The 26254-nt window shown below is 38.5% G+C and overlaps 1 protein-coding gene across 2 annotated transcripts in view; it reads left to right on the top strand.

Annotated features, from left to right (window-relative positions):
• nr3c1 (nuclear receptor subfamily 3, group C, member 1 (glucocorticoid receptor)) overlaps positions 1-26254 on the top strand; it is a 50963-nt gene that overhangs the window by 9154 nt on the left and 15555 nt on the right. The window contains exons 3-4 of one of the 2 annotated variants that reach the window (XM_057850078.1): positions 22618-22778; positions 25147-25263. In XM_057850078.1, coding sequence (XP_057706061.1) covers positions 22618-22778; positions 25147-25263 — 278 coding nt within the window. Of the gene's footprint in view, positions 1-22614; positions 22779-25146; positions 25264-26254 lie in introns of both variants that reach the window. The other variant, XM_057850077.1, reaches the window with a different exon arrangement.

Below are 26254 nucleotides of genomic sequence, written 5' to 3'. Positions count from 1 at the left end.
TAAAGAACATGCTAACAAGTTTACTAAACCATCAGTGTCACTCCAAAACACCAAAATAACTTGTGAAATGATATCATAATGTGTTAATAATTTCACACATAAGTCGCTCCTGAGTATAAGTCGCACCCCCAGCCAAAATATGGAAAAAAAACTGCGACCTATAGTCCGAAAAATACGGTAATAATGATTTTTAAAAGAGAAGGCTTATTTTTTCATAAATTTTAAAACCAAAATGTCCTTCAATACTCTAATGATCCCATTATTTCTAATGCAGAACTGTCATTAGTCAGATATAGGAGGCTGCTCTTGAGGTGTGAAACAACCTTGTTCTCACCACATTGAGGAAGAGCTTATTTTTTTAGCACCACTGGACCAGTTGGTTAACCGGCTAGCTAAAGTTGGCCCTCATTCTTGCTAATGAGTCCAACCACCACCGTGTCGTCTGCAAACATCTGTGGTTAGCACTGTAGGTAGGAACGCAGTCGCAGGTTTGCAGCTTACAGAGAACTTTACAGTTGCAGAGAAATGCGTTGAGTCCCAAATGATAAGATTTGGGAGTTATGAAGCAAGCAGCTATGAAATAACGTATCCACACGCAAGAGTTTTTTGAGTCTTTCTTTTTTTTTCTTTTTTTTTCTTTGAGGGCAGTGTTCTCTGTGGACCTGTTTATGGGACAGAACAGCAAGAACAGACTTGATGTTCTTCATGACTAACAACTCAAAGCACTAATTTTTTAATTAACGAAAACAGCATAATTATGTTGGAATATTCATACCAGTGCATGCTTGCTTCCGTTACATTTATGCATAGCTTCCACTGACTGTCTTGAGCCCCATGAGCACTGGGAATTGCAAATGTCACCCAGAAAGAGATGATGTGTCATTAATTAAAGCTTCTGGCTGCTGAGGTTTTGTTTATACCACCAAGAGCTGCAGCACACATTGCCTTATCAATTGCCAAAGTGTTCAGGAGGTGCTCTCCAAGTGGCATAAATTAATGCAATAAAGTGTATTCAACAAATGATGCGGGTTGTTTTGCAAAGTGATGGGACTAATTGAGAACCTTAAGTCCTAATAGCTGTCCATTATGTAGATGCATCATCAGAATGCTCATCAGTAGTCAGGTGCACTGCTGCTTATTCTAAATGGACAGCTGACTTATTAATACTGTTGGTTACCTTGGCAATGGAGCTTGATTTAAAGTCGAAACAAAAATGTAGGGTGAATTAAAAGCCCTAGCAGCATAGCTAGTGGCTATATTGGAAAAGTGGGGGCACATTAGCTTTTTGTTCGTGACTTGTCGTGCACTACGGACTAAGATAAACCGCAATTGTGTGACTGTTTAACTTCATTTTTTTTAGATTGTTTATCTGCGTTCCGTGCAGTTTCTTACAAAAAAGTTGAAATCACAATTTTTATTTTGTAATTCTTTGTCATTTTTATTTATACTCTGTTATTGGGAAATGGTATGTACCTTTATTTTTACGCCATACTCTTTGGCTCAAATATTTTTAACTTCTTTTGTCATATTTGACACATTTTATATATTGAAAATGTTAAATTTAGAGAGATTGAAGGTAACACTACCTAGGAATCTGTACTGTACCAGTCCAAATGTGAAAGGTACCCCACTCCTAGCACTGCAGTAAATTGATATAGCATGATCTGAGCAAACCAGTTACATAACAAAAAAACAGAAAATCCAGCCTGTTGCCACCAGTAACTAGGGAGGGTCATTACTTCAGCATGTTATGTAACCTATGTTGTGTCCAGAAAGTATACACATTCATTCATCTTCCACGTCGCTTATCATCACAAGGGTGGCGGGTGTGCTGGAGCCGATCCCAGCTAACTATGGGCGGTTAAACTTTGATTTGGTAGTGGAATTATTCCACATTTTCTGTTACAGCTGCATTCCAAAACGGGGAAAAAATATTTTATTTCTCAAAATTAGATACAAACCCTCCTGTTATGATTAAAAACGAAAACATGGTTGTTGTTGTTGACACCTGTGTGTATTATAAGGTCCCAAAGGTGACGGTGCATGTCACAAACCACACAAACCAAGCATGACGTCAAAGGTAGACGGTGGAGAGAGACACAATTAGGAAAATAGACATCCCTCATTTAAAAAAAAAAAACAAAACTTTTATGTGTGTCTGTATATGTATATTATAAATATATACGGCGGAAAACACGGACAAGGCTGAAAAAGCAGTTTCTACTCTTGCACCCCTCTTTAAAATGCTGTATTTTAAGCCAAACGAACTGTTGTGTTTGATAGAACTATATGTCTATATACTGCCATAGCAGATTCATGGCCATTAAGCCCCCGAACTATTTTTGATTTGTCCGTTTTACCCTGGAGACCCCCGTTTACAGACGTCGAGCAACCGCTTTTGTTTTCATCCCAGCTATAAAAAGAACTAATTCTACTTATTATTCGAAATGTCTTTCATTTTTAGCTTAGAATCATTAATTGATGTCTAATATTTAAGAAAAAAAATCATTCACTCGCATATTTTAAACAAATTGCGTCACAATGAAAAACAATAGTGTCTGTAAATAAGTCATGGATATCTACCTCATGAGTCTCATGACTATCGCTTAATTATATTTTTTTGTTACTGTCGCATTTGTGACACAATACAAATCATGAGGTTTGGCAACGCCCCCTTTGCTATTTTTGGCACTTTGAAAAATGGCTGACCAAACTCAACTTCAAAAAGGATGATGTAAAGTGCTCATTTCTCATTAAATATAATAAAAATTAATAATTAAATAATTTGATTAATAATTAATAAAAAATTAACATTACAAATAACCAATAAAAGCATGAAATATCCCCGACCCAAAAAAATTGCACTTTGTTCTGATCTTTGAGTAGAGTAAAAATCAGCAGATTTTTTTTTGCCCAGCAGAAAAAAATACGGGTTTGAAGGGGTTAATAAATGGTTTTAAGCACTTCAAATGTTATAACTATGATAGTTACTGTCCCACGGAATTATTTTCAACGAAGAATAACGTAGAAAAATTCTTGTCTTTGTTAAATGCTTCTTTGAGTGAGTCCTCCCCAAACCACTCTTGCTGCTCACTTACACACAATGAGTTGCCACAGCAAGTGTTTAACAAGCTAAATGATGATTGGCACATGCAGTGAAGTGTCGGCTTCCAAGCATCTCTGGCAAGTTCAAACCTTAATGTCTGTCAATCATCGTTAACTTTATTAAGCAACTCCAATGCACTGCCTAACCATGATAAGCAGCAGCAGGGAGAATGATACTACGTGATCAGATCGGGACAGCTCATCTGTAGTTATTAATTTTTTAATTGGAAAAAAAAATCCGCAATAGACTGAGGGCGCGAAGTAGCGAGGGCGGACTGTACCAAAAAAAAACCCTGACAACAATATGTCTTGTGCAGAATTCTGAGGAACAAATGAAATGCTGTGAATTCTTTCCAGATGTAAGCGTGGCATATCCTCCTGAACATAGGAAGGTATAGCCTGTATCTGTTTTTAGCACTGCCAGTTTTTGATCTTCAGTGCGCTAACATAATAAGTAGTATTTTTAGTCTGTCATCTAGTGTTAATTTTGATAAACACATTCTGGTTCTGGAATTTCCTGTGGGCTGTTGACTCAAGCTTCATGTGAATGGGGCGCATTGTTTGCTTCCATCCCATTGAATAGGGTAGTTCCATATATCCAGATGCAAGATGGTGTTTTGTAGCCCCCAATTTATGAGGCTTCCCCTTTTTTTATGGATGGATCTTTGTGGTATAGCAGACTAGGCTCACTAAATATATAAATAACATCCTTGAAATTCATTATAACTGCGCAAGGATATTTCTAAAATTTAAGTCACACAACTGTGTTACACCACTTGAGAGAGCACACGGAAATGTTGAAAAATACATATGCTGGCGCAAACTAAAAATGGAGACCTGTGATCATATCTCGGTAATATTGAAGTTTTACGGTAATTTACCGCAGAGTAATATTTGTTACAATAAACCAAATTTTACTTCTTTTTTTCATCGGTAAGTTAATTTCCTATAAAAATGTGATGCAAAAGCATAACTTACTTTAGACTCCTGTAGTATGAACAAAGTTATATGAGACACAGTTCCATTTAAACCAACTGTAAAAGCTTTTCTATGTTTCTGTTCTGAATGCACACAGTTAGAGGGACCCAAAAATTCTCTGCCTACTGAAGTAGTACCAGAGGCAGAATGACACTTGCATGGCAGGGAAATTCCACAGTGATGTAGAATTGCACTGCATCATAGCAAATAGAGGTGGGAATCTTTGGGCACCTACCGATTAGATTACGATTCAGAGGCTAAGATTAGAGTATAAAATCGATTATTCATGCCCCCCCATTCCGATTCCACGTTTTGATTCCAGTTCCGAACGATTCTCGATTCCAATTCTTTTAACTCATTTGCTCCCGGAAACGTATAAATACGTTCTATTTTTAAATGCTTCACTGTCCCAAAAACGTATTTATACGTCTTTTGCGTTTTTTTTTTTTTTTTATTAGAAGCATATATACCTTCCACTGTATCTGAGAAACAAGGAACAACACTCCAAACCCATTTTAAAGCAATAAAACTGGCCACTGGAGGGCAGTAGCGCATTTTGCAAGACCAAGCAACCCGATTTAACAGCAGTGAACGGCCGGGCAGCATGGTCGGAGCGCTGGCGGCACGATGCCAGGCGGAGCTCCGACCGAACAAAACGAGAGGACGCCTGGAAGGCCAGGTGTTAGACGACTGCGCAAAACGATTTAGACCCTCAGTAAAGCGGCTCGCCAAGCAGACCCCGCAGAAACGCAAAAATAATCCATCTTTGTGAGACAGACAACGATGAGGGAAAAGTTTACACGGCTGACGTGGCGACAACGGCGTCATCTCGGCGACAAACCGTCATCTCTCAGTAGTCATGTGTGAATAAATTGCAACTTTGCTATCAAAATCTCTATTTGGCTGGTTGTTCATGTTATGTTGTAAAAGGAAAACATTATTCAGATGCTTGGGATGTCACTGAAGCAAAAAATAGCCGCGTTAAATTCAAAGTTATGTTTGAACTGTATGCGTTTACAAAAAGCTCATTTTCTCTGTTTTTTCATCAGAAATTGGAAAATTGCTCAAACTAAGCTATTTGCTAATGCTGATTTCTAAAGAATGGAAAAAGATATGAACTTACTTTTTTTTCTGCTGGAAGAAGAGAGTCTAATCTTTCTTTTGGTGGGTTCCATGTTTATATAGCAATGGAACAGAATTTTCTGTGGGCCTTGCAAAATCAGTCAAAATCCGGAAAAAACGGCCGGGAGCGAAGGGCCTTGCTCTGGTGGAAATGGCTGGGAGTGAATGAGTTAGTAGGCAAGGTAAAAAAATTGCATAGTTCATATTAATTTCTTAACTTCTTGACTATATTTTTAAATTATACTTTAATTATACTTACTTAACTTTCAATTAACTTTGGTATGAATTTGTCACAGGGCTTTTTTAACTTGTGTATAAATATTAGTCTTTGAACTTCAATATTATGAAGTTTCTTTCCACAGGAGTGCACATTCACAAACATGTTTATTTTTCAAACGCCCGCGGAGAAAACATTCACACATATTCTTTTGCCTATGTTTTAGAGTGTCTTATGCAGCAGGCATTTGTTGTATTGCATTGGTTTGTTTCAGGTGGTATTTCTACAAGTTAGTTAAGGGCTGACAGATGTCAGGTGGGGAGGGTTTTGTCCCTTGATCTTAAGTTGACTACTTTTTAAGTTTGATTTCTTTCTTAACTGATATATTGTTCATCCGTCCACAAATTGTCACTATTGTAACTCCGGACTCTACAGTTTTTCTGTGGTTTTGCTATGTGCACTTGGCTTCCCCAAGTGGTGACTTAGAGGAAGCAGCACGTTTTACTTAAGTTGGAAAAGAATCCTTGAGGTGTGCAGACACTACGCACTACATATCGTTGGGAACCCTTGATAAAACAAAATCTATAAGTTTGCACCTTTTAACAGAGGGTCTGATATCATATCGGTGTGTTTACACTGTTACTTTGTTGTAATTTATGTGAAGCGAAGCAACACGTTGTGCTAAGCTAAATTAGCCACGTCATTTGATTTGCTTATAACGGACCTAGTCTTCATGTGGCTACTACTTCGCGGTGTTCGGCAAAAAATTTTCCAGTCCGTGGTCAGGGCATTGAAACTTGGAATTGAAATTTTAAAAAATTTGAATGGTTCCGAGAGAACAGGAATTTTAGTCCCGGATCTCATCAATGCTCGATGCGCAACCCGAGTTAAGACACTATTTTCGTACACTGACTAAATCAAAGTAAGATTGTGTTTTAGACCAGGTTTATTTACTTTATTCTGTTTCTTTCAACTGCTCGTCCTCCAGTTGGTAATAGGAGAAACTAAGGGTGTAACGGTACATGTATTTGTATTGAACTGTTTCGGTTCTGCTCGGTTCGTAACGGAGGCGAACCGAACGAGTTTCTGACGTAATGTAAACCTTACTTTTCGAGGCTGTGGGTCGATCGGGTTACAGTTTCTTTATGTAGATTATATTTACTCCGTCTTCTCTACTATAATGAGGACCAACACGGTAGGACAGTATAACACGGAAACGTCAACGGCGCAACAACGTGGCCGCCGCGAGAACGCAATGAAACACGGGCGTTAAAGTCAATCAGCAAGTGCACACCAGTCGCAGTGCGGCCGCTTGTTAGACACGTCCCAGAAGTGGCTCAACACAAGGCACGCGAAAAGAACGGCAGAGTTTATTATTTGACGCGAGACGCGACCCTCCTGCGTCAATACTACTACCGGTAGCTAGGATCGGGCAGACCGGAAGTCACTCGTGTGAAAATACGGTGGATCCGGTCGATTTTCAAACAATATGCAATCGTAACCCACTTTTTGAGTCCAGCAGATCTCTTGGGTGGTAGATCGGGGCGCAGTTGACTTGTCTTTGTTGATTTACTGCAGTCTTCTCTGCTATAATAATAACCAACATGGCCCCGCGTTCAATACAAAACCCTCCTACTACAACAAAACAAGTAGGAACTAATATTCACATAGGAACTAAAGTTATACAACATAAACTATATAATATAAATGAATACATCACATTTGTAAAACATAAACACATAATAAAATACATAATAGCCCATTTAAATAAAATAAATTGAAATGAGCTAAAACACCTGTAATTAAATAAAAAGATTAATAGACAGATCCTGCTTACACAATTAAATTTATTAATTTCTTTGTGGCACTTTAACTTGAGAAAATCCACCAATACAGCTTTTGAAAACCGTTCCTAAGAAAAAAAAATGATTCATTGAGGCATTTCATTTGTAAAATACATGTTAAAATATGTCATTGGGATTGCTTTTCTCTTTAGCACAGGGCTTCTTTTTTCTTCTTTCTTTCAGAAAGAAAGCTGACCAACACGCCGGGTCTGAAAGGCAAATTGAGGTTGGATTACCTTTAAATACCCGCTACTTTTTGAGCAGAATTCTAGCTTTGTATAGGCTAATGTTCCTATTGTTGAAAGCACTAAGGTGTGTAATAAACAGCTAGCACATTTATATTTTGCATTTTGTTTACTTACTGTACCGAAAATGAACCGAACCGTGACCTCAAAACTGAGGTACGTACTGAACCGAGATTTGTGTGTACCGTTACACCCTTAGGAGAAACGGGTTTGCTCAGTGGAAGGTTGACTGGCACTGGGTATGAGAAAGTACAACAGATGTATGGCCTGCATGGAATCAAATTGTGACCTGTTTAAAGCCAGGCTTCCAAAATGAAGAAATCTGAATTGTAATTCTCTTAGATATTAACCTGCTAGCATAGATATATCAGTTTTGAATTCGAAAGAAAATCTTTATTATCCAATTCCCAAGTGTTTGGTGAATGCGCATATAAAACTTGTGTGTTGTTAGAATGTGTTATATACTGCTCTCATTGTGATGTAGTTCAGTTATACACCACTTTATGTTACAGCTAGAGAAGCGAATGTAGACGTTAAATGAATAACCCTCTGACATTCTATAAAATCATTGTGTTGAGCTGTTTTATTGGACGTAAGTACATTGTGCAAGTGCTCACAATTCTGTGGTTGGTAGTTATATACACTATATAATATTTTATATGCGATCTTTGGTTAAAATGTAAAGGGACTGCAACCGCCTTCTTGCTTCCCTCAGCCAAGGACAACCGCAGCCTTACTGTCATCAGAGTCTTTGAGCTGCTTTTTATATCACCTCCATACATTAGCCAGCTTTGTGTATAATGCATGATTGTGTGGGTGTGTCCTTGTGTATGCGCCCAGAGGCAGTCAAGCGGAACCACAAAGCTACAGCGTGAAGCTCTTACTTCCCTGACCTACTTTTCATTCCCGCCTGTACGCAGCTGGCGCCGAGTGAACGCACTCGATCAAATGCCAGCCATTCCGATCACTACTGCTCTGTTACAGCGTCATCCCTAAACCACAATTTATTACTTGGTGTTAGTTCCACACCAAATTTAAGAAATTTTTCCCATCGATCGAAGTATGCGTGCTGGTCGAGCTATTGTCATACCATTGTGTTTATGTGTCGAGTCAGCAAACTTGAGGAGGTTCCTCCCACGTCTAGCTCAGGCCGTTGCATTTTTGTGCACAGTAGCAGCAGGGGTGTCAATTATTAAGGCAGGAAACTTCCTCCTACCTTAATACACTAACACAGACAAACTGCACCTATTATCGTGACTTAATGTGGAAGTTTTAGTGCTTTTGCCTTTAGTTAAAAAGAGTTTGTTGTTGCTTAGAACTTCAAAAGGTGCACATAAAAGGGAAGGTGATAGTTCCTCCTAGAAATAAAATTAATATCTCCAAATGTCTGATGAATGAATCAATAGTTTCCAAGCCAGTGATGTGAGATGAACTTAAGAAAGGTTTGTTTTTCCCACGAAGAACTGAATAGAAACTTGATCTAGAAACCTGTTGTTTCAGTATGGATGGTTAACTCATCACTTCTGTCATGCAGTGATATTGTTGCTTAATCAGATGAAAGTGTTGAAGGATTCGGTATGATTTTGCAATTGAAGGAAAGCTTCAGTAATTTGACTGTTTCGGCTGTTCCCGTTTATGCTTCTGCACACTGTGACATTAAATCATGATTTGACAGGACCATATGCATCTCATTACTACAGCTCGTTTGCCTTATGTCATGCTTGGGGATGAGCAGATACCTCTTTACGACCAAGTTAATGTATTTTTTTACAAATACTTTTTCCAACAAGTTCTTTTCAATAAAGTCCTTGGTAGGGGTGTGCCATCTTAGACACACCACGATTCGATTCAATTACAATTCAGGGGGCTACGATTCGATTCTTGAACGATGATCACGGTGTTGACGATGATCACGGTTATCACGATTATCGATGCATAGTACATTACTAATTAATATAGTAGACAAACAAATTTTTGTCCATTATTTATTTAAAATATCCTAATGATTCAACAGGAACGATGGAAACATGCCCATACAACAAAAAACTGCCCTTAAGCTGTTTTTTAAATTTATTTATTTTTACAAGAAAATGCAAAAACATTAACCATTTTAAAGGGAGTACTTATTTCACTCAACAATACAATAAAATTTACACAGGTGGAACGAATTCCACATTTTCTGGAAACAAAGTGTCTTTAGAAATAAGCTTTCTTTTAACCAATATACATTGTTTTCACAGATTTCTGTACTATTTCGCATGTTTGTCGTGTTACCGCTGTACTTAATCATGGTTTTACACGTTCTGCATATGAAATACACGTTAGCGAATTAGCTAATTAGCTTAGCGCTCGGGGCTAACTATTAACACTTCAAAAACCACAACAATAAAGGCTAAACAGTACAAGAGGGTTCGTGTACTCACCTCTCGTGACGCACACGGATCTTAGCAACACACTCAGGACATTTTTCAATTGACATGACTTGAAACTACAGCTAGACATCTGAAAGACGAAGAGCAACAAACTATCTTTCCCCCTCTTGCTCTAAAAAATAACGTGCGCACAGAAGCGCAACCGTCTGTTCCTGCCTGTCTCATACACAAATTTATTTTCCAGTCTTTTGGAAAAAGAGCAAATCTCTCACTCCGTTACAGGCAGCATCCATTATAACGCGCGTGCGTCCGTTAAAGGTGTCCGGGCGGCAGACGTGTCTTGAATTTCGTTCCGCTACGAGCGGCTGTCATAAAGTTATGAGGGAAAAATCATTGTTTTTGAGCCTTCGTGAATCGTAATCGAATCGTCACGTGTCGAATCGCGATGCATGTAATAATCGATTTTTTGGAACTCCTCTAGTCCTTTGTGAAGTTTGATAAAAGACAGACTTAATGCAGTTGCTAAAGCTTGTCGCTTATTGACCGAAGGGTCAGCTGTGTGACCTCTAATCGCCCGGTTTGAAGTGTCTTTTTTTCGGGATGTAGTTGGACAAAATATTTTAAAGTAATGTTTATGTATGTACATTAGGGGTGTAACAGTACACAAAAATCTCGGTTCGGTACGGACCTCGGTTTTGAGGTCACGGTTCGTTTCATTTTCGGTACAGTAAGAAAACAAAATGCAAAATATAAATGTACTAGTTGTTTATTACACACCTTTGTATTTTCAACAATAGGAACATTAGCCTCTACAAAGCTAGAATTCTGCTCAAAAAGTAGCGGGTATTTAAAGATAATCCAACAACAATTTGCCTTTCAGACCCCGCGTATTGGTCAGCTTTCTTTCTGAAAGAAAGAAGAAAAAAGAAGTCCTGTGGTAAGGAGAAAAGCAATCCCAATGACAAATATTTTAACATGTATTTTACAAATGAAATGCCTCAGTGAATCTTTTTTTTTTTCTTATGAACGGTTTTCAAAAGCTTTATTGGTGGATTATCTCAAGTTAAAGCGCCACACAGAAATTCATGAATTTAATTGTGTAAGCAGGATCTGTCCATTAGTCTTATTATTTAATTACAGGTGTTTTAGCTCATTTCAATTTATTTTATTAAAATGGGCTTTTATTTTATTATGTGTTTATATTTTACAAATGTGACATAGTATTCATTTATATTGTATATTTTATGTTGTATAACTTTAGTTCCTATGTGAATATTAGTTCCTACTTGTTTTGTTGTGGTAGGAGGGTTTTGTATTGAACGCGGGGCCATGTTGGTTATTATTATAGCAGAGAAGACTGCAGTAAATCAACAAAGATAAGTCAACTGTCCCCCGATCTACCACTCAAGAGATCTGATGGACTCAAAAAGTGGGTTACGATTGCATATTAGTTTGAAAATCGACCGGATCCACCGTATTTTTACACGAGTGACTTCCGGTCTGCCCGATCCTAGATACCGGTAGTAGTATTGACGCAGGAGGGTCGCGTCTCGCGTCAAATAAAAAGCTCTGCTGTTCTTTTCGCATGTGTTGTGTTGAGCCACTTCTGGGACGCGTCTAACAGGCGGCCACACTGCAACTGGTGTGCATTGGCTGATTGACTTTAACGCCCGCGTTTCACTGCGTTCTCGCGGCGGCCACGTTCTCGCGCCTTTGACATTTCTGGTTATGAACTGTCCTACCGTGTTAGTCCTCATTATAGTAGAGAAGACGGAGTAGATATAATCTACACAAACTGTAACCCGATTGATCCACAGCCTCGAAAAGTAAGGGTTACATTACGTCAGAAACTCGTTCGGTACGCCTCCGTTCCGAACCGGGCACCATGTACCGAAACGGTTCAATACAAATACATGTACCGTTACACCCTTAATCTACATGTGAGAGAAGGTATTTTACTGAGGATATGATATGACTGATGTATGCGTGTCCATCTATTTGTATGTTGGAGTTATTTAATTTGTTTGCTTGTTTTTGTTTTATATTGTGAACTTTAATTCACAGTTTCTAATGTGCGAAAAGTAGGGGTGTCACGATCATATTTTTGCATCCGAGTCAAGTCAGTCAAATGATTTTGTGGATCTGATACCAACAAAGCTCATAAGGAACTCTGGGAAAGCTGGCATTGGGTGTTCATATTTTATTGACGGCGATAGACGTCCATTCCAGGCTGCCAGCACTCCCTGTCAAAATGGATTGGATGCCGTCATTGCCGTCAGTGGCAGGCAAGAGTGATTACTTAAAAATATGTAAATACATTTTAAAAACTCGGTCTTTTTTACTCGATTGCGATCGTCTGAAAATGCCATGATCGGCTTGGGGACATCCCTTTCAAAAAGTACTGTCGTGTGATTGATAAACATGTATTCAGAGACATATATACTGTAGATCCTTCAGATGCTATTAGATTAATGAGGGTATAGATCAGACATGTCCAAAGTCTGGCCCGGGGGCCAAATGCGGCCCGTGGTCAAGTTTCATCCGGCCCCCAGCCTCTGTCATAAAATTAGTAACGTCTGGCCCGCACACAGACTTAATAAATTGGTCAGCTGTACTGCTACCAGCATATGAAGTAGCTTACACACTAAATGCTGCTCCTCATTTACCAACTAAAAGGCAGCAGCACTCTAAGCAACATTACCCCATGTGACCCCTTACTTACAATTTTCTAAAATGGCGACTATCAACAAAAAAAAGAAAGTTGACTGCGACGACCGACGCTTCAAGGATAGGTGGAAATTGGACTATTTCTTCACTAAAATAGGCAACAACTGTGTCTGCCTCATTTGCAAAGAGACAGTCGCTGTTTTTAAAGAGTTCAATGTGAAGCGATATTACCAAACAAGACACGCTGACATGTACGACAAGATTACAGGAATGGTACGCAGCGAGAAATTGAAGCAACTTAAATCTAGTTTAATTTCACTGCAGCAGTATTTCGCATGAGCCCGAGAGTAAAAGAGAACGTCACAAAGGCTAGTTGCGAGATTGTTGAAATTATTAATTTAAAAAAATACAGCAATTGTGACACAATTTGTTATATTCTTGTGTTGAATTTTGCTATATAAATAAATTTGCCTTGCCTTGCCACAGAAAATGGCTTGCTAAAATTTGCTTGAATATATTGTTCTACGTAAAAGACGTCAGCCAAGGTCGGCCCCCCACATTTTTTCCACACCAAATCTGGCCCCCTTTGCAAAAAGTTTAGACACCCCTGGTATAGATGGACACTTATAAAAATTCAAATGTTTGCTATTTTTTAATGCGGCTTTGGTTGTAAATCCCTCCAATGTTGATAAAGCCATGCTTGAAGTCCCATTTTCAAGAAGTTAATGATTTAAAATGTTAGATAAGGAAAAAAACTGCAAGATAATTGGGTGCAAGAAACATAATTGGTACATTCCTAATAAACACACCTCCTAACTTAACCTTTTACCAAATTGTCCTGCTTTGATTGCTGTAGTATTGTTCTTCAGTTTCGGCTGTCATGCTGCCATCTGTTTTATCACTAAACAATAGCCATTGCAATTAGAGGTGGGTAGAGCTTGGTCATGATTTATTTAAAAAAAAAAAAAAACCAGTTATGCAACTGGGCAACAATGGAAGATAATGGTTTTTGGTTTTTGTACTTCCAAATTCCCATAACTGCTTAAAACTTACAGTTGTGTCATAACTGGATGTGGCTGAACTCCACCCTTATTTTTTAGTGTTATATCGAAAGGGTATCAAAATTGCTCCTCCACCCCCGCAGAGACAGAAATAAATGAGTGATAAGATGCTTTTCAGTTTGCTCATTCTATTTCAAACAAATGTCCATACAAAGCTTGCATGTCATTCAGGCATTAACGCGCTTGAAGGTAATAAATCCAGCCTATGAAAGTTAGGGTTGTAGTTCGTGTTAAATATTTGTTTTAATGCGTACAGCGGACCACAAAAAACAGACAGCGAGCTTAAAAATTACCCCCAAGATGTAGTTTGGACACTATTTCCTGATTATACAGTATTTATGTCTCATGACCCAGTCTCTGCTTGAACAAATATTGTCTCTCTACTCCGAAATAGAAGCCGTGCTGTTCTGCATGTGAGGGTAACACAGAGCGTGCAAAACAGTTCCTATTTCTATTTTGGTGGCTCTTAGCTCCGACAGGGAGCACATCCTGCTGTCTCTATGCTGCTCAACTTTGCATGAGAAGTGGGGAATGCTATACTCTAGTTAGAATCAAAGTAGTGACAAGGACCATCCTAAATTCAGCTATTTGTCACCCCTCAAGTTAGCCTTTGTGAAGTCCACTGTTGAGGTTAAACATGGCATTAAGATGGGCTATTTTAAGAGTAATTTGAAAAAGCTTTCGTTTTTAAACTAGACAATATCAACTAAATCACACTATATTCAGCAAGAATCTGTCTTTCAGGCCTTATTCGGAACTTTCTGGTGGAGTGTATATTGGCTAGGAGAGGAACAAGTTTGTTTTTTAGTAGTTTCAGACTCCATGAACGCTATAAGAAAAATAAAAGTTTTTTTTAATGGAAACAAATACAAAAAAATTAATGATGCACATTTTCATTTTGCCTGTATGTGATTTATATCGGAAACTACTCGGTTATGAAGTCAGAATAGCATATAGCAAATTCCATGACATCAATAAAAAGCCATCAGATGAGGACACAAGTTAATTCAAAAAGAAAAAAACAATGCAAATTGCTATATGAAGATACAGCGTATGTCTTGCTGTTGCAACAATGTCACATTTCGTATCTCATTTCAGGTCTGTGGTAGACATGTGTCATGAAAACGTCAAGCTTTCATAACCGCAGAACTTTTCCGATTTTTTTATGTCCCAAAAATGCATGAAGAAATCCCTCACTTGCAACTGTAAGGCTCAACCCTCCCCCACCGGTTGTTGCTCATTGTCAGCTGTGCTACACGATGGCTGGAGGAGGTAAAACTCCCGAACTTTTTCCCGGAAGTCACTTGTGTAAAAATACGGTGGATCCAGTTGATTTTCAAACTAATATGCAATTGTAACCCACTTTTTGAGTCCATCAGATCTCTTGAGTGGTAGATCGAGCACTGTTGACTTGTCTTTGATGATTTACTGCTGTCTTCTCAGCTATAATAATAACCAACACGGCCCCGTGTTCAATACAAAACCCTTTTACCACAACAAAATAAGTAGGAACTAATATTCACATAGGAACTAAAGTTATACAACATAACATATACAATATAAATGAATACTACATCACATTTGTAAAATATAAACACATAATAAAATAAACAATAGCCCATTTAAATAAAATAAATTGAAATGAGCTAAAACACCTGTAATTAAATAATAAGAATAATACACAGATCCACCAATAAAGCTTTTGAAAACTGTTCATAACAAAAAAGATTCATTGAGGCATTGCATTTGTAAAATACATGTTAAAATCTTTGTCATTGGGATTGCTTTTCTCTTTAGCACAGGGCTTTTTTTCTTCTTTTTTTCAGAAAGAAAGCTGACCAATACACGGGGTCTGAAAGGCAAATTGTTGTTGGAATATCTTTAATTACCCGCTACTTTTTGAGCAGATTTCTAGCTTTGTATAGGCCAATGTTCCTATTGTTGAAAGCACAAAGGTGTGTAATAAACAATTAGCACATTTATATTTTGCATTTTGTTTTCTTACTGTACCGAAAATGAACCGAACCATGACCTCAAAACGGAGATACGTACCGAACCGAGATTTTTGTGTACCGTTACACCCCTAGTCAGAACATACCGGGACATGCCTAGTCGGTGGAGAAGTTAACTGCTTTCTAGAAAATAGATATCAGATTTCTCCACGGTGAATCAGTCCTTTCATAGTCCCTCTCTTTCAATCACATGGCCTTCAGCTGCTATTTATGAGTAGGTCATACATGCACAATTTATGCGTAAACACATGTCATGACTCCAGACGGTCCTAATATGAAAGTTGAGCTGTAATCTGCTTTTGCCGTGGAATCTACAATAACAGCACTCAAAATGTTGCAAGCCAACAAATTCCGTTGCATGGAAGAGCTCATACAGGGTTTGATTCATGCTCAATAAAAAAAAGCAACAAAAAAAAATACAAAATACCATCGGTAAGAATTGGGTGCCTGTTGAACCTGCCCTCTTCGACTCATGAACTGAATTTAAGTTCATGCATATACTTGGAGTCCATTGTTCTTATTCGTGGGCTTATCTCCAAGGTAAAGTCTATGTAACAAAACCTATAGTTTCATCTGAATTGAACCATACTGTATTCCAAAACTGGAACCACAGTAATTCTTTTGCACCATACGCCTATGTTGGCACCAGTGGTCTGTTTCCCCTTTCAGATGACCTTTACATCTTCAGTTACATTCAGGAGGTTGGTGTTGACATGTATGCCTGAGATCAACCTGTTGAACCTCACAGTGAAGCATATCTCATCAGTTTACAGTAAGAGAACTTGAGGAATGTGATATAAACGGATATGCAAAATGGTCTGTAGCATTAGGAGAATTCCTGGTTTCGTGAAGCTACAAAAACATTGGTTTAGCTAGCAACAGAGCAGAAAGAAGATCCATGTGACACTCTGGGCAAAGGGGATTACGAATTGTTAAGCAGGTCACTGGGCCATAAGTGTATGTCAAACCTAGCCTGTCTCACTGAAAGCCATGCTGATTGATCACAAATACAAATGCAAGCGATTAACTTCCGAAGTCTGTTCTCTCTCTGACAGTGCACTGGTGTATGCACCATGACCGATAGTTAACTCAGGAGGGGAGGCAGCAACTTCCTTTTGACTGACCACACTTATTTCAACATAAGGTTTCAGAAACAGAGCCATAAGTCAGGTCAAGTGAAGTTTATTTATATAGGCCTCAAGCATCAAAAAAAAAATCCCAAAGGCCTATACAAGCACGAACTAGTTTACCTGTATGTTATTCTCAACAAACATTGTTCCAGCAGTGTCTTAAATAGTCTTAAATGTCTTACATTTACTGTCTTTGGTAAAGTTTCTTAGAAAAAGCCTTGAATTTCGACTGTTAGGCTTTTAATACATTAATATTTGAAATTGCATTACGCTAAATAAATAAACTCTGGTATCAGAATTAGTGCTGGATCGATTAATCAATTAACTTGAGTAATTCGATTAGAAAAAAATTTCGAATTACATTTTGCTGCTTCGAGTATTCGTTTAATTAAAGTGGCGTTCTCATGGTTTGTTTTGAAAGTGTTTGCATTTATTTTTATTGATTGGGTGGATACACTACCTTCTAGTGGCAACAGTGACTATGACATAACTCCTTTAACATGGCTGAATCCAGCCGCGCCATCATAAGACCAATATAAGCTCAGTTTTTGTTTGAGTTAATATTTGTTTTAATGCATTCGTAATTCAATTTATAGGTATATTTAGTCAGTCAGTTTTTTTTTTTTTTTTTTTTTTTTGGTGAGAATATGTGTTTGAACGATTTGTTTAAGAGCATTGTAAAAAAAAAAAAAAAAGTTAGCATTTTTTGCTATGCAAGTTAGCCAATTGTTCTTTTGTTGTCCTTAGATCTTTATTTTTTATACCATTTGAAGCTTAGCTCAGGTATTGACATTTTTTTATGTTCCGATTACTCGATTATTCAAACTAACTAGTTATTGGATTAATCGACTACTAAAATAATCGATAGCTGCAGCCCTAATCAAAATATTATTCGTATATTCAGGTAGATATCCTTATTCACGTATCGAGATCGGCTCGGAAGTTAAAAGTGGAAGTGCATCCCTAAATTGTACTTTGACTTTTGAATGACCTGAAATTTTTCAAGATAAGAACTGTCGCTTGAGATAGTGTTGTCGGCATCTTGAAATGTAAACAATATTTCAGAAAGTGTGAGATAGTTGCAGCAAACATCACAACAAGCAGAACTTGGGCAGATAGCGAAAAGTTAAGAGAGGCCAAGTGCTTGTTTTTCAAGCTGTTGAGTAACACTCCCAGCCGAAGTTAAATGCCAGTGGCGAGCCATGCATTGTGGACATCGGCCTACACTAAGTGGCCCTGCACTTGTCATCCAAATTATTTGTGGACATTTCTTGAGTGTTCAGTTAGCGGCTGTGCACCGGCCTTGAGAATCTCGGGCAAGATATCAGCTGTGAAGCAATCAAGGGACGGAAATTGTTTTAAATCACCTTAAGACTCGACAACACTTTATGTATGTGCATGCGTGAAGAGAACGACAAATATCTACCCCTGTAAACTCATTAGAATTAGGCTAGGCGTTAGCTTAGTATTGCAACTTGTTTGTCTCACGGTATGTAAAATATTCATACAAGCAGTTAGCAGAAGCATAAAATATTTCATGTGGTATGTTCCAATTTAGCAAATGTAATAAGTTAGCATATCTTGTGCATTTGAGAAAGTTGCATGTAGGTGTTTTCTTTTTAAGTGAAGTTCTGCTATGGTACACAAGCTCCTCTTTTATGCTACTTCATAGTACTTTGGGGGCGTTTTCCGCTCTGTTTTAGTCTTAAATAGTTCCGGCATTCTTTGCCATTTTGGGCATTCTTCCCCACTTGCCCACATTTCAACACTGTGTGCCTCTGCAAGAAATGCCTGTGGAGCATATGGACAGAGGCGGAGCCGTGGGGCAGAAATTTTGGGTTGACTTGTTTTTGTGGTCGACATACAGGACAGTCAACTTTTTCCCTCAGCGTTAGTCGGCATGATTCAATTTAAAATCTCAATGAAAAATTCAGAAGAAACAACAATTTCATTGACGGCTATTGTATATGTCATCAGCCAGCAATCCTGAAAATGAATGCGCGGGACAGATTATCTATACATGGCAACACAAAAGAACTGAATTTTGATTGGACAAGGAGAAAAAAAACAAATGATTAGAAGCAGCAGAAGAATATTGAAAATAAAGAAATACATTTCAATGGAAGTTTCAAATGCAGGTCGAGGAAGTTGACCAACCAACAACCAACCAAACCTAGCTTAATGTCAAAAAAAAAAAAAAAAGATGCAAAATGCCAGATGACCTTTAGGGCTCCAGACTAACATTTTTTACTATTTTTACTAGGAACACAGTGGCCCCTAACAAACAAATTTTGTGAAATTATAAACATATTATGATTTCACATGTTATTTTCACACTAAACCACAAGAGGGCTCTAAAGGCCTGTGTTTCAATATTGGCGGTAACTTATAAAAACAACTGAGAAGGGCTGAACAAAATGGCACCAAAAAGAAAATCATATTCTGCAGAATACAAGCTGCAAGTAGTCACTTATGCAACCGAAAATGGTAATTGAGCAACATTTTAACGTTAGCATACTGTACGCTTATTAAGCCTGTTGTTCTCTATTATATTTTTACTTTATATTTTCTGTCAAGATGACATGTCTGTTATTGGTGTTGGATTTAATCAAATGAATTTCCCCCAAAATAAGACTTATACTCCAGTGTAGACATGTGCCGATTACCGGCTTCAAGGTATAACGTGGTATGAAAACGACACTGTTTATAAACCGCAAAAATTTTCCGTCAAAAATGTCCCAAAAATGCAGGGAGAAATCCCCCGATTGCAGCTGCCCCCATTGGTTGTTGCTCAGTGTCATTGAATCAGCTGTGGTACACAATGGCTGGAAGAGGTGAAACTCCTGAACTTTTTCCCCCATCGAAGAAAACAAAATCGCTTGTAGGGGACCACTTCAGCAACAGAAAAGTTAGACGGCCGCGGCTTAGAGAAGGAGTGCCAACCGACATGTAAAACATGTTTGTGGATGGTGGCTGCCGAGGGGGGAATACTTCTGATATGATTTCGCATTTATACAAAATTAAAAATTAGTAAACACTGTCATGAACGTTTCCCACCAGCTCCGAGAGTTAACTCCAGCGCATTTAGTGTATTTAGTGGTGGTAAAATCTGTTTTTTTTTTTCTCTCTGGCAACTGTCGGTGTTGAGAAAGAGAGTGTGTGTATAATGTAAACATTATACGAGTCATACACGCATGCTTTTTATGGAAAGTAATTCAAGTATTATTGTTCTGATGGTAATAATTTTGAGCTGTGGCTCTGGGTTTAGGCTCACCTAGAGGAATGCATTTATTTTTTTATTTAGAGTATTATTTTTTTATAATTCCAATTTTCTAATATGTTTTGAAAAATAAAAATCCTGTTAAATGGAAAAAAAGTATTTTGTTTTTTTCTCAACCCAGATATCGCAAAGTAACACATTTTAGAGCTTTAATTGCAATTCAGTGAAACCGTGAAATTTTGGCTGAAGGTTATCATACCGTCAGAATCTCATACCGGCACATGCCTACTCCAGTGCGATTTATGGATGTTTTATTCCTCTTCATTGCCCCTTTTTTAGCTGGTGTGATTTACACTCACGTGTGACTTAAAGTCCGAAAAATACAGTACTTTTTTTTACTGAGCTGTTGTAATCGTCCTTAATTATATACTCATTATGCTTCCTCCAGGATTCCATAGCGTAGACACCAGAAATAGCCACCCATTGAATTAAAGATTGAAATCATGATGCCCAAACTGTTTAAATCATAATATTCGAACTAATTATTATTATTTTTATATTATATTACTATTACTATGTTTTGATCTATTTCAGTACTGTCGAGCACTTTTTAGTTATACTTTTCGTTTTCCTTACTTTCCCAATTGTTCTAACTCTAATTTACCTCAGTTTTAAGATGCGTGAGAGTAATTGGATTAGAATGAGCGGCTTAAAACCTTTACAGGGAAGCTGGCCAAATGGCACCACTCCATGGGCCAATGAATGGAGGCGTCGTTAGCCCTCCACGCCCATTGACATCATCATCATCTTCACAGTAGACTCATTATTAGCTCCACCTTGCATGTCAACACGTCTTCTGTTTGGGCACTGATCTTTTTGTAAAACTCCCATGCAGCGACTCGGCGGCATGTTTGCTGCATGACCCTTCACCCCAATGCATGTTTACGTCTCTGAGTTAAACCACTAAATAATGCAACTTAAAGACCGATTAATTAAAATGGCCCCGAAAGGAGGATAAATGTCACACCTCCATGTTTCGGAAGGGATGTTTGGTTCCATGGGCCATTGACTGAAAAAATTGGATGTATTTTTGTGTTGTGTCATATCTGTTGAATTGTTGAGCTGAATCGAAGCAAGATTACTACACTAGTTATATTTCAATTCAAATGAAACTCTACCGTCCTCACTTGTGAAGCCAGAGCAGCTCCATGAGAGCCCTTTTTTTAGTCCTCTGCAGGCTGCTGAATTCTTGGACTTTGAGGCCCTGTTGTTCCTCAGGTTTTCCCGTGCTGCTACGCCCACCCGCTGCTGCGGTCTGGCCCCTATTCATCATGCGTGCGCCCTTGCGTTGTGTAACCATGCAAACGTGGCCGAAGCGTGTGCTTCATGCACGGAGCAAGTCTAGTCAAATACCCGCATTTTCAACATGCTAGCAGAGCTAAGACACATCCACTCAAACACGGTTGAGCAAAAGTTTAAGATGGTCTTAATTGTCAATGAAGCCAATGGATTGGAAAGGGGGTGTTGACCTCGCAGACATTTTCAGAAGCTAAGTGACCTCTCGTGGTAGTTTTCAGGAACTGCATCTCAGCAGGCTAGGAGCGTACAAACATTTTATATTCAAATGTGTATGGCGGAAAACACAGACAAGACTGAAAAAGCAGTTTCTGCTCTTGCACTCCTCTTTAAAAGAAACTGCTGTATTTTAAGACAAAACAACTGTTGTGTTTGATAGAACAATATGTCTATATGCTGCCATAGCAGATTCATGGTGCATTAAGCCCCCGAACTATAATTAGTCAGTTTTACCCTGAAAATCCCCATTTACAGACGTCGCGCAACCGCTTTTGTTTCAACCCAGCCATAAAATGAAGGTAATTAATTATATTTATTCAAAATGTCTGTCATTTTTAGCTTAGAATCACTGTTTTTAAAACGACTTTAAATAATTATTCACTCGCATATTTAAAACTTTTAAACAAATTGTCACAAAGAAAAAAATGGCGCCTGTAAAAAAGTCACGAATATCTACCTCATAACTATTGTTTTTTTTTTTTTTTTTTTGTTACTGTTGCATTTTCTACGATATTTTGGATGATAAATAATCAATCCAAACAAAGAAAAATTGGGGGAAAAAATTTAAAAAACAATTTTAAAGGGTAAATATATGAAAATCTCGACCACTCCTTGATGTCTGCATTGCGACCCTTGTTATATTACCATGTTTCACCCATAAAGTCCCTAAAAAATCCAGCTGTGGCCATTCACCGCTGTGTCTTGATACATGCCGCATGGAGTTTTTGGATCGAAACAAGTTAAGTACACGATAATATCTCGTTAAAGTCATGGTGTCTGTAAATCTGCTCTCGCGTGCTCTCACCTCCAGATAGGGTTTTGCTGTTTAATTTTTTTTTTTTTTTTAAATGACCTCCTGTTTAAAATTGGTCTTTACCCAGAAAATTGAGATTTTAAACTTTCCAATGATGTATCACACATGCATATCGGACAAGTTGGCCAAATTGGGGGTCTCATAGCGGAACTTCAAGTCACCTGAGTGTTTTCCGCCATATTTTAATGCCTCAATGTAAATAGATTTTAGACAACTGTCCCTCACCTCTCTCTCGATCTGTTAATTTTCCAGCAGCTCGACATCCCGACAGGAAGGGACAACGGCGCCGTCGACAACCCAGACAAAGAGTGGCACTCAGAAGATCTGCTTGGTGTGCTCTGATGAGGCTTCAGGGTGCCACTATGGTGTGCTCACGTGTGGGAGTTGTAAGGTTTTCTTCAAAAGAGCAGTGGAAGGTGAAGAACCATCAGACGTGTTTGATCAAACGTTTGTCATATCTTAGCACTTTGTGCATTTTATTTCACTTGCAACAGGGTTCCCGTGGGGTCTTTAAAAGCAGTGAATTTATGAATTTGGAAATAATACCTTAAAAAGTATTGAATTTTCATATCTGGGTCTTAAAATTTATGATGTATTTAACTTCTCTGTGTCTCATTTCTCTTCAAAAGTGTCATTTGTCATTTTGATTAAATAACGTAGCCTAAATAGATAAATACATACAATACATTTCATATTAGAGAGATGGGGAAACGTAAATCCAATGAAGCGTGGTTGAGTAAACAATACTAGCATCTATTGTTTCAGCCTCCATGCACCAGCTATGATTGCTAGAGGATTTGCGAGAGTGGATCTCCGCACATTGTTTGGGTCCACAGCAACCATGAAAGCAGAAGTGTTTAAGTTGATGCTCGCCATGCTAAATGCTAATGCTAACAAGAACGCCTCTACTTGGCCTGTGGTCTGTGTCTGCGCTGTGGTGGTGTCTCATGAGTAGTCTATTCAACACGCTGCATTTTGCACACATTCCACATTTCCACTTTCAAGAAATTAACACAAATTCACAGATTTTGTTTTTCTTTGTTGATATAGCTGTGAAATGGGTATTAAGTTTTGAAAAAAATGGTCTTAATTAGGTCTTTAAAAGTCTTAAATTTAAAGTGCATGTGACACGAAAAAGCATGTTAATTTCATAATACACGCAGTATTTTATGCCCCTGAATGATATGGGCCGCTTGGATGTGTGTGGAAGCGATCGCTATTTTTATTTAGTTTTTTGAATCCCGCGCCATGAAAATGAGTGACTTCCGGCTTCAGTCTTGCATTGAGGAGGAGGGCGCTGTGACGTGTACGGGAGAAGACGTCCTCTTCACGCTACAGTGTACTGTTGTGTATGAGGACAAAGGATTCAGCTGATTTTGCGGATTAATGCGTTTATTTTTCGCATCACGCCAGCCAAACGGCTGCAGAAAAATCATTCTGTTTGAGGGAGAGGCATATGCGCCTTTTTGGAGTTTCAAAAGGTTCCCGTTCACCGTGGATATTTACTGTGGGACCATTGGACTTACGAGGAAGTGAGTAAACATCTTGTTTTGTATTTTGTCAAATACGAATACAACGATTACAAAGTAAACACTACAAACTTCCTTTAAATGAAGGACTACTTACGTTTGATCAGTGATAGGCATATAAAAAGCTCTCCTAATGCTCATTAGCAGCAGCACGTTAGCTGCACAACAACTCCAGCCACCCTCCTCCGGGGAACGAACTGTAAATTGCTCTCCGCCGGGCGGTTTGCTGATCCGCGAAGACAATCGACAACCGGGTCGTCATGTCAAATAATCCAGGATACTTATGTGTGATTTTCCACTTTGAAGACTTTGAAACATCACTCGGTTTGGGTTAGCATGTCGGCTAGCTGTCACGCCTTCTGGTTTGTTTACATTGTCCGAAGCCGGAGAAGGGAAATGACATATGTCCGATTTAGGTGTCATAAAATATCGTTCGGGAGGTGCGACAGTAAAGGTGAAGTCGACAGTTTTGACCATTATGGAGTAATTTTGCCATGTCGTCCTGAATAAATGCATTTTTATTATTTCATATTCCATTCAGCACAAGACTGTTATTTGTCATGACCATGCCATTTATTTAGCAATTGGGGAAAATACTTGGATAAAAAGAATATCCTGTAAAAATATTGAAGTAAAGAGACAGAAACAATGACATTTTGCCGCTCTCTTCGTCACATTTTCCTCGTTGTGAATAGTTCCCCCTCGACGGGCTGACTGGTCCTTCTCAAGCCATTTATATAGCTATTGGGGAAAAATACTTGGATAAAAAGAATATCCTGTGAAAATATTGGAGTAGAGAGACTGAAACAAAGACATTTTGCGGCTTTCTTCGTCGCGTTTTCCTCGTTCTGAATAATTCCCCCTCAATGGGCTGAATAGTAAAATCGATGAACCCAGTCTACCGCTGACGTCATCCATCTGTTGGGGACGCTAAAGCCCTATAATGGTAGGCATGGCTAACCGGCAGATTAAAAGACTAATTTCTCGTCATCTGTGCTTTGCTAAATTGTTGTATATAGTCGAATCGTCTCAAAATATGATTCTAATTCACATAGTAATGCAATTTAAGACTTTTTTTCTCGTGTCGTATGCTCTTTAACTTGAGGAAACCTGAAGGAACCCTGTTGTAAAAACCCATGCTTATAAATCCACAACATTGCTTTGGTGCAAACAATGAGCTGCATATTGGGTCTTGACTGCATTTTTTTCCTGCAGCTTTCCATTGACATGCCTCTTTTTCTCCCATGCATCTCAGGCCAACATAATTACTTATGCGCTGGAAGGAATGATTGCATCATAGATAAGATCAGGAGGAAGAACTGTCCTGCCTGCCGCTTCCGGAAATGTCTGATGGCGGGCATGAATCTAGAAGGTACAGCATCCTGGTGAAGTGTAGTGCCGCAACGATTAATCGATTATCTCAAGGGATTTGATTAGCAAAAAACTTCAAATCAAATTTTGCTGCTTCGAGTGTTCATTTAATTAGAGTGGAATTATAGTGGTTTGTTTTGAAAGTGTTTGCTTTTAGTTTTATTGATTTGGGTGGTTACCCTGCCCTCTAGTGGAAACAGTGAATATGACATAACTCATTTAACATTGCTGAATCCAGCTGGTCCCTGTTAAGACCAACATAAGCTAGTACAGTGGGGCGAATAAGTATTTTGTCAACTACTAATTGTGCAAGTTCTCCCACTTGAAAATATTAGAGAGGCCTGTAATTGTCAACATGGGTAAACCTCAACCATTAAAGACAGAATGGGGGGGGGGGCAGAAAATCACATTGTTTGATTTTTAAAGAATTTATTTGCAAATCATGGTAGAAAATAAGTATTTGGTCAATACCAGTAGTTCATCTCAATACTTTGTTATGTACCCGTTGTTGGCAATAACGGAGGCCAAACGTTTTCTGTAACTCTTCACAAACTTTTACACTCACTGTTGCTGGTATTTTGGCCCATTCCTCCATGCAAATCTCCTCTAGAGCAGTGATGTTTTGGGGCTGTCGTTGGGCAACATGGACTTTCAACTCCCTCCACAGATTTTCTATGGGGTTGAGATCTGGAGACTGGCTAGGCCACTCCAGGACCTTGAAATGCTTCTTACAAAGCCACTCCTTTGTTGCCCTGTCTGTGTGTTTGGGATCATTGTCATGCTGAAAGACCCAGCCACGTCTTATCTTCAATGCCTTTGCTGATGGAAGGAGATTTTCTCTCAAAATCTCTCGATACATGGCCCTATTCATTCTTTCCTCTACACAGATCAGTCGTCCTGGTCCCTTTGCAGAAAAACAGCCCCAAAGCATGATGTTTCCACCCCCATGCTTCACAGTGGGTATGGTGTTCTTCAGATGCAATTCATTATTC

Source organism: Corythoichthys intestinalis, chromosome 11 (assembly GCF_030265065.1).
Source record: "Corythoichthys intestinalis isolate RoL2023-P3 chromosome 11, ASM3026506v1, whole genome shotgun sequence".
In the NCBI taxonomy this organism is placed as follows: Eukaryota; Metazoa; Chordata; class Actinopteri; order Syngnathiformes; family Syngnathidae; genus Corythoichthys; species Corythoichthys intestinalis.
Note: the sequence above shows the minus strand (reverse complement) of the source record. Positions and strands in the feature narration are given on the sequence as shown.